Raw genomic sequence first — 13,606 nt, 5'->3', positions numbered from 1 at the left:
TTTTGCACATCTTTTTTATATACACTTCCGATTTATGTTATAATTATTAACTATACAGACAAGGATATGCATGGAGAATTATTTAGTCTCTGCATAAAATAAATTAATAAATTAGTATATTTTAATGTGATAAAGTAAATTATAAATTATTTTAATAAAATTTTGATATAAATCTTTTCCGAAATTGAGGAAGAAAAGGTGAGTAAGAAAATGTGGTGGGTTGGATGACAGAAGTTTTTCTTTATTATATAGTTAAACTCTCCTACGTACAGACATCTCTTTCCCAGCCATTTTATGTACATTAATTGGGAATTCTCAAATCTCAACACCAAGCAAAACCCAGAACATATCATCCTAAGCTCTCTCTCTCTTTCTAACCACAATGGCACTGAGCAATAATGTCATCGGAGGCATCAACTTCATTGCCATGCTGCTCTCAATCCCAATCATTGGATCTGGAATCTTGCTCGCCACAGAACCAGACAACTCTTGTGTGAAGATCTTACAATGGCCGGTAATCATTCTGGGGATATTGATCTTGGTTGTAGCACTAGCAGGCTTTGTCGGAGGGTTTTGGAGAGTCCCATGGCTCCTAATATTCTACCTCGTCGCCATGCTTATTCTCATAATATTGCTTGCTTGTCTTGTGGTTTTCATCTACATGGTCACCCTCAGGGGCTCTGGCCACCCTGCACCGAGCCGGAGTTACTTGGAATATCATCTTGATGACTTTTCAGGCTGGCTTCGTCGAAGGGTTCAAAGTCCTTTTAAGTGGGATCGCATTAGGAACTGTCTTAGTTCCAAAACTATGTGTGCAGAGTTGAATCAGAATTATCGTATGGCTCAGGACTTCTTTAATGCACGTATTAGCCCCTTACAGGTAATAATCTAATCCTAATTTCATTTATTAATTAAGGTGATCGATCTGTTTCTTTGTGAAAATTGTAATGTCTTTAGAACATGGCTCAAGAATGAAGAACAAGTATTGATTGAGAAATTTCATTTTTTTTGTTGCTAGAACAACGAGTGTTTACTGTGAAATAAGAATGTGTTTTTCCATTTCTTTTTATTTATATATTGCCAGGCACACTACGTTTTATATATAAAAGAGATTCAACAATATTTTTGAAGAAGAATTCTTTTCATCAGCCACTATTTACTATTTTACACTCCACATTCTATAAAAAACATCTATACATCTTATAAAAAATACCTTCACACCCAATAAAAAGTTATAGGTGTGGGATATGTGATGTGAACAGTTACTAATTTATAACAAAACTCATTTTTGAAAGATAAGTGTTTCAATCACAAAAAGATTTTTACATAAATAAATTGAAGAATTGACAAATAAAAATAATTTTATAATAAGATCAAACTACGCCAATTTATGAGATATTTACTTTTATGAAATCTCTCTTTTTAAAAATAATATGAAAATTTGGTTCTGTAAATATGTCCAAGTGCATGTTTGAGATTATGGTGGGAAATATAACTTATAGCTTTAGAGCTTATAATTTATAACTTAAATAATAAGGTCTATATTTCAAAAGTTGTTTACTGTTTAATAAACATGTATCTAAAGCACTTTTAAAATTAGTTATATTAATTTTTTAAAAATATATAGTTATTTACAAAAAACTTTTCGATAAAAGCTTTAATTTATTACTTTTTAAAAAAGATAGATTTTCAACTTTTTTTTTAGATGATTAAAACACTTTTTATAATTTATCAAATGTATTAATTGTTTTTTTCAAAATAGTTTTTAAACAGTTAAAATCACTTTTTAAGTTTTCAAACTCAATCCTAACACGGTCTAAAGCAAAACAAAATGGCGTATTCCTCCATAAAAGCTGCCTTAATACCAAAGAGGCATCTCCTTGCTCTCTGATCATCAAATTATTCTTAAGAGTAGCCTCCGTCTTCCCCGCATCTTGAAAACGTTAAAACAGCAAATAGTTAAAGATTCCTCAACCATGTGTTAATCTTCTTTTTCTCGAATGTATTCTCCAATATCTTTTATAATCTTTATTCTTCTTCCTTTTTGCTTTCGTTAAATTTACAGTCGGGATGCTGTAAGCCACCGACGGAATGCGGGTACACATTCGTGAATCCAACGTACTGGATAAGTCCGATAAACACGGCGGCAGACATGGATTGCCTGCAATGGAACAACGAGCAGACGCAGCTTTGCTACAACTGCAATTCATGCAAAGCAGGACTATTGGCGAATATAAAGAAAGAATGGAGAAGAGCGGACATCATATTGCTCATAACTCTGATGGCTTTGATATCGGTATATTTAGTAGCTGGGTGTTGTGCATTTAGGAACGCCAAAACTGAGGATCTCTTTACCAGATACAAGCACGATAACTATACGTGAACGTACATGATGAAATTGTAAAATTCGACCCACTGCTAGCTGCACCATCACCTAGCTAGCTGAGTGGCGTTTTGGATATTTTTCGTGTCTTTTTGTAATAAGCATTAATGCTTTTTATTTTTTTATTTTTTAATCTCTTTCTTCTTGTTGTTTTCCATGTCATTTGGGTATTGGGTACATATATGCATTGGGTTTGATGACATTGATATGATTGGTGTTGAAAAAAATGATGAAACGAATTCGTCAAGAACTGTGCGTGATTCACGGGGTGCGCCGAAAGCTGATTGCTCTGCTCAAGTACTGGATTTGAATTTGCATCCGACAGTGAGCTTGAGACATGGATTTAATATAATTTGAAAAAATCTATTCTATCAATTCTTTTTATTATTTTTTTATTAATGAAATATTAAATAATAGATTTATAAATAAAATATAATAAATAATTTAAAATTATATAATACGATATCATAAATGATGAGAACATAATAAAAAATAAATGATAAGTAACATTATTTTTATAAAAATTTTCTTTTAAATTAAATTATATTATATCAATAATGCATAATATGGAATAATCACATTGGACTAGTCAAATACTATCCAAATTCAAATTTTGACTAAATTTTTTCAAAATCAACTGTAATAGAATAGTTAAATCACATCAAGTCAAGTAATGAGCTACAATAAATTAAAAACTAAAGCCATATTATCGTTTAGATTCAAATATGAGTTAAGATAGATTGTGAATAATAATGAGATAGATTGTGAATAATAATGAGATTTGTGAGTTAAAGTTACTGAATAGTAGTGAATAATAGTAAAATGATTTGAGATGAGTTGAAATAAATTGAGATGAATTATAAATACAAACCGAAAGTGATTTCTTGTTCACCAACTAAAATAGTATTTTATTAAAAAGTATCTCACTTTTATCGCTCAATCCCGCGTCTCCTCTCTCCCTTCCTTCCCTTTCTCTTTCTTTCTTCTTCGTTTATTTTCCTTTTTGAACCCGTCCGACAGTCTTCTTCCATGGCCCCTCACCAGCCAGAACAGAACAAACAAAATTTCATCACGGGAAGAAAGAAAACAGGACATGAGAGAGTGATGTAGTTATCGTGTTAAATAATTTATTTAGACAGTAAAATTTAAATTATTAATTAATACATAGAATGTATTTGTAAAATATAAAGAAAGATTTTAAAAATTATTTTAGATTTTAAAAATTATTAAAATATATAATATTATATTATTATTTTTGTTTTAAAATGACTAGTTTAATTTGAATTAACCTCTTCAAAGATTTTGGCTTTACTCAAGTTGTAGTCAATATTTAGATTTAAAATAGAGTTTTTTTTTTTTCATTAACATAGTTAGAGTGGAAAAACATATGCATTGCCGCAAGATGACTTTCTAGGGAAGGGTATTCAGTGCTACTTGCAATGCAGAAAAGGCATGTTATTATCTGAGTGAGGAAAGTAAAAGAAATGGGTCATGGCTTTGTAGGCAGTGGGCGCTACTCTTCATGAATCAGGGGGCATTTTCTTTTCTTTTTAGGCCATGACCCTTTGTCTGGCCATCATTTTGAATGTGGCCCTTTTCGCTAAAGATTTCATCCACTCCTTGACAGACTGATGGCATATCCAATAACTGTAGATCAAATGTACATCAGTGGTGATTACACGTGAAAATTAAAAATTAATATATATATATATATATATACATATCCTTAAAGAAAAAGTGGACTTTCATCGAGAAAAAGTGGTATTTTCACACTCTCATATTGCGGCTATTTTTTTTTATTTTTTTATTTTAAAGGCTCGCCCGAAAGTTGCAAACCTAAAATTTGTACAAAATTTCCAGTCTTTTCACCCTTTTCGCACACAGCCCCATATTTCTGCCTTTTGAAGCTAGATGGTTTATTCATGGGCAACCCAGATCGGGCTTGATTGCCGCAAGTCCCAAAAATATGACTGGTGGATGGGCCCAAAGAAAAGAGCAAATTCAGATATCAGCCCAAGTTATTCACAACGGTAGAAGATGCGATAGATTTATCACTATTTAATAATAAATAATTATATAATAAAAGATCATTTAAAGGTAATAAATGTATAACATATTATATAGTGTGATGTATAAAATTTTCCATATATACACTCGTAGGAAGTGGATAAAGGGGTAGTTTTTTTTTTTTTTTTTTTTTTTTCTGCAAGGTAGATCAGGCGAAGTCATCATTTTTCACTCACTGGGTGCAATCGAAAGCTTTACAGATTCAATCTAATCAGCCTTTTTAAGTAACATATCATCTTTTGAACACAATCCAACAGTTTTAAAAACTATCAAACTAGTACTTTGCAAAACACATATTTCTCTTCTAATTTCAAATTAGCTAAAAAAGAAAAAGAAAGAACTACAGGTACTCTTTGAGCCAATTTCATTTATTTTTTGTTTTAAGTTCAAGTGGATGCAATTGTTCCCTCTGAATAGAAGTATAGGTTCAACCAAATATACCAAACATTTGAAGGACAGGTAAATCGGTTTTACACCTTTAAAAAAAAAAAAAAAAAAAAGGAAGAGTGTAGAAGCAGTCAAGACAGAATGTAGGCTCAAATATATACAAGAACTCTGTATTTATCCTCTTGCAATTAAGGTTTTATTTTTATTATTATTGTGAAATTATTACTTGTGTTAAAATTAGATTCGTGAAATATTTAATTAAATGGAGTAGAATGTAGAGTCATGATTTAAACTCAAGACCTCTATTCTAATATTATGTGAAATCATAACTGCTTGTCTAAAAAATTAATAAAAAAGATAAAATTAATTATTTATATTATATTTTTAATACTGGCTTCATAAGTTGCAGGTAGCTATGATTCTAAATTTGCTCGAAATTCATGCTTGTACTCTCGATATAAGTAATTCTAGTCATCATCACATGATGTAGTATTAGATGATTGAAAACTATTTATTATATTTAACTTGTAAATCTATCATCTAATGCTACATCATGAGAGGATGATGAGAAAATAAATGATGAATAGATTTTTTCCTCTTGATATATATCCTCTTGCATGCATGTTAGTGCGCTCGCTTCGAGTATAAATATTGTCTAAAGTAGCTCAACTAAGATGGACAGGATCATATATAGTAGCTTAACCGATGAAAAAAAAAAAAAAAAAAAAAAACAGAGATTTCTTAGGGGCTTCATGAAGACGAACACGAACTACGTCCCACTTATTTTCTCAGCAAGTTAATTCCAAACTACCTGTTGGAAGTTGGAACATTAATTATAACTTGGTGGATTAATTCAGAAAGGGGCTTCTAATTAATGGGCGTGAAAATGGACAGGATCATATAAGTTGGTGCAACCTCCTTCCTTCCCCATTTCAAGCGCAGCTTGTTAATTTCTATGAGCCAACATATAATATATATAATTAATGGTATCTTAAGCTGTCATCAACCATAACTAAAACTTGTTAAATATTCCATGTATTTGGAAGGCTCTCTTCTTCTTCTTCTTTTCTTGCTTTCCCTTTTTACGTACCTTGGGTGTCAAAGTTTTGGAAGGGCGTTGACTGACCCTAGATCAATTTGGGTCATGGATGGGGTCTTGCATGGTAGTTGGTATCACAGTCGTCCATGCTTCCAAAACAAGAAAAGCAAACTAAAAAGCATTATTATTGATTCAATGAACCAGTTGAATTTGAGTACGTATATGCATGCATGCATGCACGCACTAGTTTCTTACTACATTATCCCATGCATGTCAGCTTAAAAATCGGCTATTCACTGAAACCAGACACCGCCAGCGTATCATCTCCCCAAAGCTGGAATATATAGCTCCAGTATTTAAGATCCAAGATTTTTCTAATTTCTTTTTGTTTTCGTTTGGGATCATCAAGATGTGACTAGCTAGTCCTTTAATGGGCTATGACTATTAATTTATTGGATTGAATAATATGAAATATCACTGAAGAGTGAAGTTGAGACAGGCTGCATGCATGCGCTCATCAGAGGTAGGCATTCATGTCACGTATCTACTTTTACAAAGTTTTCAGCTAATAAAGCTTTTAAATGTGTAATCGATCGAATTGGCTAAATTTGATTTGCAATTAAAGAAGGCCCCTTTGCTGTGTGGAAAGTATGGAAAATTGTTTTGTCATAATCTACTAGCTAGCTAATACTCCATTCTTTCCCATCTAAATGACCTTCTTCAATCATAGCTAGCAAATACTTGTTCATGGTCATTAAGTAATTATCAAAGGTAGTGGTAAGGATATCCAAGATAAGCGAGAATCATGTTATTAATCTTCATCTTGAATTTTGTTATCCTCAATCACACCAACTGATGTGTCACATTTTAAGTAATTTTTCTTAGTGATCATCGACTTATGAAATTATTTAAAATGTGATACATCAATCAGTATGATTGAAAATAACAAAATACGGAACCAGAAAGATCAGTACCATTACTCTATATTAATCATATTCAAAGTGTGACGAAAATTGAGAATCATCCAAGTTAGGATTATTTAGAGGTCCCTCCAAGTTGCGTTCGACGAATGAATCTTTTATATATATATATATATATATATATATATATATGCATGCGATCTCAATCAACAAATTAATTGACGGTACTGTGTGTAGGTTGCGTCACGTAATTTAAGTACTACTCATGTGGGGTGCATGCATGGATGGATTCCTAAAATCGACCACTCCACACTCCGATCCCATTAATTAGTGCATATAGAGCCAACCCTTATCCTGATCTTTGCTTTGGGTTCCTTTATTCTCGCGCGTCTGTCCTTCCAAAAACTACTACTAAAATAAACATTCCCAACATTTCTTTTTTCTTTTGTTTGTTTCTAAAAACATTTTGGTTGGAAATTAATTACTTAAATCTCAATTGGTAATTTAATTTGCCTCTTTCAGGAAAGTACTCAATCGTTGATTCAACTAATGATGAAAGCTTGATTCCACGTTTCAATTATGCATCTAATTCCCATTAATCTTTAATTTATCTGATAAATGTTTGCTAGCTGTTTTGTACATAGAGAGGATAAGTACTGCACATTTTGGTTTTTGAATATCAAAAACTACTCTATTCTCAAGCCAGCCATGTGTAGATCACACTTAGTAAATTGCTAATTGCATGGTATAATTTGATTTGGAATATAAATTTTAAAATTTGAATATTAGAAATCATCAAAACTAACTATTGAAATGATGTGGATGGTTTACTGCTCTACACACCGACTTAAAAATATAATAACTTTTTGAATATACATATTTGAGTATTAAATATTTATTAGTACTTTGTGGAAATATAATTTGGATTGGGAGTGGAAAAACTTTTCGAAAATTCCAAAAAGTCTTTGGTTCCCAAATGCATGTGTCCAAAGAATCCATCCCAATTTATAGAAAAAAAAAAAAAGAGAAGGTTTTAAGCATTAATATATTCTTTAAAAAGAAATAAACAAGAGCTAATCCAAAATTCCAAATGAAAATTGCCCTTGTGAAGGGGTAAAATACACCAAGCTCAAAATAGTTTTCAAGACCTAGTCCATAAAGAGAGTTATCACTAGAAGACAAAACATGAGAGAATGAGAGGGAGAAGAATGGACTAGAGGGTGAGGGTGTCAGAAGGCATGAAGGTGTCAGGAGAAAGTGACAAAGGGAGAGGAGGTCAAACACGTAAAATAAACATCTCTCACCACTACCGAGATGCACACATGAAGATGGTCAGATGGGCAGGGTGCCTACTGTTTCAAGGACTTTTGGACTTCTTTTCGGTTGGGTGCTTTTTTTACTTCTTCTTCAACATGAGAGCTCCAGAAAGAGCCTTTTCTCCAACAAATAGATCTACAGCTTCTATTGTACAGTGAAAAATGAGAAGCTGTGAGAGATTATAAAAAATCATATTATAGTGGAATCTACCCTCCCCCAAATCGCCGTAGACGTAAGCCAAGTGTCGAACCACAAAAATATGTGTGTTCATCTCTTCTTACTTTCTCTGCATTTAAATATTGTTCACCGCCATGAATGTACGTATCGACACCATACAACCATATCGAACCTCTGTCGGGAGCTCCGTACCTCACTGATAAAGGCCCAGTTCGGAAGACTTAAGTTGCCGGAGTCTTGCCCAAAGGCATGCGAAACACGACATTAACATTACTCTTCTAGTTTTATTTTTTGTTACTCATTTCATGTAGAAAAATGCTTCTTGCAAAAGGCCTGTGCAACCGGTGGGGAGTCTGCACGTCATTAAATGAAACGTTGTGTTTTATTTTACATAGCATTAATCTCCCTCTCTCTGGTCCTGATCGTCTCTCCCTCTCTTTAGAGTGATCATCACAGACCCATCATGATATTGTGGCCAGGTTCATCTCGAACTCTAAAAATCTCCTTTAATATATGCAAAACTTCTTGTATTGGCTAATCTGGGCATTGATGGGTTGCTTCCACTCGTCTTTTTCATAGCCTTCTTCCTTTCCTTTGAAATGGGTTTCGACATGGCTTCAGCACCACCTTTCCATCAAAATGCCCTCACTCAAACAATGTTCTTCTTTCCAAAAAATTGAAATGCTTACAGTGTAAATTTTGGATCCAGAGCCGCCCAAGAAGATCTTGGTGGAAACAACGATATCAGAGCGCGGCAGTAGAGACTTGGTCTCCTTGACGTCGAGTTGGTTGCCGAAGCTGACCCAGGCCTCGTACGAGAGAGCTGGCTCACCTTCAGTCCCAAGTTCTTGTACTGCATTTTTATTCCTTTTTTTCTCGCTTCTTCGCAGAGAATTGCTTTGCTATGCTTGAGGAAGGAAAGTGACTTGTTGTTTATCTTCCAGCTTCTATTTCTTATACTTCTAGCCGTTTACATTGCAGTAGGCAAAGAACCATTTTTATTACTTTTGAGAGTCTCGGCTTGAGTCCTCCAACTGCGTGAACAGGGTGTTTTGATTTGCTTTGCTCTTTTAATTTCTCTGACAAATGTTGACGTGGCAGTCAGCCGGTTACAAGGCGATTGCACACGCCGATTGTACATAGCAGTTATGTTTCATGTATATATCGAAGTCCACATCTTCTTCCAGCTTTCCTTGGATCACGTGTTAATTATATATCTGTCAGGGTTTTGAAATTTTCTTGGAGTTTCATCGTATTCAACCAGAATTTTATAACGTATTCAACTTGGTTTGGAGCACAAGATAAAATATAAAATTTTCATATCATCATTACACATTTTTCAAATTTCCATATAAACTATAATAAATAATTCAACCTTTTCAAATTTTAAAACAATAATAATAATATTAAAACATAACATTTTAAACTTTTAAAACAAAATACAAAATTTTCATTCCACCCTAAACTTGCTCGAAGGTCGATACTATCTATTTTTGTTTTGAAGTAACGCACAACATACTAATTAATGCAAACCGACAGCTTATATAATACCCTATAATTTTTTTTTTTAAATGTAAAATTGACAGTACGGCCTGTAATAGTTTTTCTTCCTTACAATAGTACTGCAAATGTTAATTGCATGTGTGTATGTTTTTGGCCATCCATATTCGAGTTGACCACCCGAGTGGCTTCATTAGAAAGATCATTAATGTTTCTTCAAATTCCACACACACATGTTGGAAAGTTCAAACATTAACAGGAGCTACTGATGATCAGCGTAAATCTATATATGTTTAAACATGTGTGTGGCAGCCAGCAATAATATATATATATATATATATGAAATTACTCAAGTATATCATAACGGAAATATCTGTCAATTCATTCAACAAATTGGTTAGTCGTTAATCATACAATTATTTAATAATTAAGCAATAACATAAAGTAAATAAATTACATAACACTAAGATTACATAACACTAAGATTGAAGGAAAACCCTTTAAATATACACTAAAAAATATTTTAGAAAATATATAGATCTGAATCTCTACATATCCTAATAGAGTAATCTATTAAATAAATAATTTGAAATCATTTTTAGTTTCAGTAGAACTCTGCTGATCGGGCGAGTCTGTCGCGAAAACGTCTCCCGACGAAATACTGACACCAACACTAAATCTTCTCTGCAGTTATATATTTCAGTTTAACCTCATCTTTAGATAAGTACAGACTCCTTGGGACTCGATTTTCACACTTATAACTTATCTAAACAACCTCTAATACTTTCTCGATAAACTTAATATTGTTATAAATAAAGTAAATAAATAATTATATTCATCCAAAATTACTAACTTAATGATAGAATAAAATCTATCATTTTAGTTATATAATCCGATCTAAACTTATCAACTTAGTCATCTAGTCTATCTAAACTTTTATCTTTACAATATATATATATATATAACAAATTAATTAAGTCATTCGGGTGGTCTGAAACAAGAACTTTAACCAATTAGAGATGAGCATTGGCACTACAACACAATTGCTTTTTAGTGACGGTTAGGAAATTGTGACAGTCCCTAGACCGTCACTAAAAGGTATTTTCTGTGACAGTTTCTGGAAACCGTCACTAAAGATAGAATGAGATTTTTTTACGTTCCAACGTATGGGAAATATGCGTTCAAACGTTACATATACGTTCGAACATTATGTCTGTTTACGTTTGAACGTAAAATGTTTTGGCGCAACCGTTCGAATGTTATTAATTTTACGTTCGAACGTAAAATGTTTGCACCAATGCTCGAACGTTAAGTAATAACATTCGAACGTTCATTGTAAATTTAAATTAAATGACTTTAATTTAAAAATTATGTGGTTTTTATTGTGCATAATTTGTGAACAAGTCTAAAAAATTGAATTGTATATATTTATATATACACACTTTGTAATATATAAATATATATTATTGATTTATATATATTTGAAATGCAGTGATTTAGTATTAAAGTTGAAAAATATAACATCAAAGAAGATTAAAAATTGAAATTAAAAAACGATAGAAATATTCAATAATATTTATCGTTACAAATATTAAAAATAAAATACAAAATTTGATATTAACAGTCAGATGATAACGTTATCCGCAAAAGTCGAACTCCGTCCCTCTTCAGTCAAGGTATCAACCTTGTCGTTAAGGATAGTTACACGATGGGTGAGTTCGGCAACAGATGCCGATATAGCCTCGAGCGATCGATCGATCTTATGATCGATATGCGCAGTCAGCTGTGAGATGACCGCATCAACCCAAGCAGGCCGCACATCTCCCGCAGATGTACTCGGCGTATGCTGACTACTACTCCCGACATGACCTGGCTCAGGTTGCGTCGGAGGAACTAGATCCTCTATAGGGGTGGCTGACGTCCCCTCGCCTGTCCAATGCTACGTCGATGCGTGGTCATGTCGAGGGGGCTCATCTGATCTTTGACCCGCTCCTCTGGCTGGGTCGGCACTCCCCGTGCAAGTAATAGTCGGCTGATGAGGACACCATATGGGAGATTATCCGTGGAGACGATGCTCGCCTCGTAACGGATCCTTTGAAAGATGTGCAATGGCAAATCTATAGGATCTCCACGTGCCACTCGTATCAAAAATTGTGCCCGAAGTCGACTAAATGTGGTTTTATGAGCCACAAGATCGACATTTGTTGCAACAATAAGGTGCAACATGCGGAAGAAATGCAGCAGATGGTTCTGGTTGAAGGCGTTCTTCCGCTCGATCTGCATGCGATCCCTCCCGGTGAGGATGTAGAAATCCTCGTCTCGGTCATCATCCCGAGCCTCGACGCCAGTATCCTCAGCCTCTGACTGGCCTGCATCTCTGGCTGATGCTGGCTCACATCCCCGACCAGTAGATGATGTAGAAGTGCCTACATCCTGTCGAGTGTGCAAATGTCTCCACTCCTCGACGAATCCCAAGGTGCTCGCCGATGACATCTGCTGATACCTCAATGGAAACACCGCGTACAGTCACGGTGTGAGAGGATGCATCCTGAGGCATGTCACACATCCCCATATAGAATTCTTGAACCATTGAGGGGTATACCTTCCCCCTCAATGTGCAGATATTTCCCCAGCCTCTACTGAGGAAAATATCTCTCAGGTTCGTCTGCTGCCAATAGAGTTCGTCGAACTCATTAATTAAGACCTCTCGCTCTACCATAACAGTACGAGCTTCGATACGGGCAGTGTCCGACGTGGCTCCTTCCCTCCCTCATTTCCTAGTATGCAGTGGAAGAGCCATATCCTGAAAATATAAAAGGAAAAAAAAAATTATTTACAATAATGCATTTTTTTGTATTAATTTTAAGATGCTCTGCCGTAACGTTCGAACGTTTTATCTTTAACGTTCGAACGTTAAAGATAAAACGTTTGGATGTTTATTTATACGTTCGCACGTAAAATAATGTCAATATATTTACATTCGAACGTAAAACAAATACGTTTGAATGTAACAATGTACGTTCGAACATAAGCAGTAAATAAATATTGGCTGACGTACGTTCGGACGTTAAAACAAATACATTCGAACGTATTTGTTTTACGTGTGAACATAAATATGAACGTCCGAACGTCGAAGCATGAATAATGTAGAAAATCATTACGTTCGGATGTTATAATTAAACGTTCGAACGTGGAAGCCGTAACGGCTCTGTAATTTAAACGTCGTACATTGGAACGTCTTGGTGAAACGTTCAAACGTTTCGACGCAGAATGGCTGAGTCGACTCAGCCATTATTGAAATCTCAAAAATTTCTCTACACGGTTCTAAATACCGAAATGTCACCGTGCAAATGAAGTATATACTTCAAGAAACATTTCTACGGTGACTATTCAGCCAATGACTAGTCGTGGTGGCCGGAAAATGAAGTTGAAAATCCGACAACCACTTATCCGGTTTTAAACAAAACTCAATCCAAATCTGAATAAAATACATGTTACTTGAATAAAAGATGAATGCCTACCTTCAGTGACGATTGTGGCGGAGTTGACAGCGGCGGTGAAGGAGGCGTGGCGGCGTGCTAGGAAACGACGATGATACGTATTGGAAATGTCGTTTCGACGTTCAGTTTTGGCCTTATATACACAGAACGTTCGAACGTACTTATTATTACGTTCGAATGTTTTTCAATTTAATATTATATTATAAATGTTTATGTTATATATTATGATGTTATATAATATTATTGACAATTAGATTATTGGTTTTTTTGTGAGTGCTTGTTATATTTCTAAAGTTTAGCAATATGTTTATACATA

General features: G+C 34.1%; 1 protein-coding gene across 1 annotated transcript; it reads left to right on the top strand.

Moving 5' to 3' along the window:
• The first annotated feature begins 203 nt into the window (after positions 1-203).
• On the top strand, positions 204-2,630 carry LOC121237096 (protein TORNADO 2-like). The gene is made up of 2 exons (XM_041133673.1): positions 204-880; positions 2,066-2,630. Exons 1-2 carry the CDS (start codon positions 383-385, stop codon positions 2,381-2,383), a joined length of 816 nt encoding a protein of 271 aa, XP_040989607.1. The 5' UTR covers positions 204-382; the 3' UTR covers positions 2,384-2,630.
• The last annotated feature ends 10,976 nt before the right edge of the window (positions 2,631-13,606 follow it).

Source organism: Juglans microcarpa x Juglans regia, chromosome 6S, assembly GCF_004785595.1.
Source record: "Juglans microcarpa x Juglans regia isolate MS1-56 chromosome 6S, Jm3101_v1.0, whole genome shotgun sequence".
NCBI classification, from domain to species: domain Eukaryota; kingdom Viridiplantae; phylum Streptophyta; class Magnoliopsida; order Fagales; family Juglandaceae; genus Juglans; species Juglans microcarpa x Juglans regia.
Note: the sequence above shows the minus strand (reverse complement) of the source record. Positions and strands in the feature narration are given on the sequence as shown.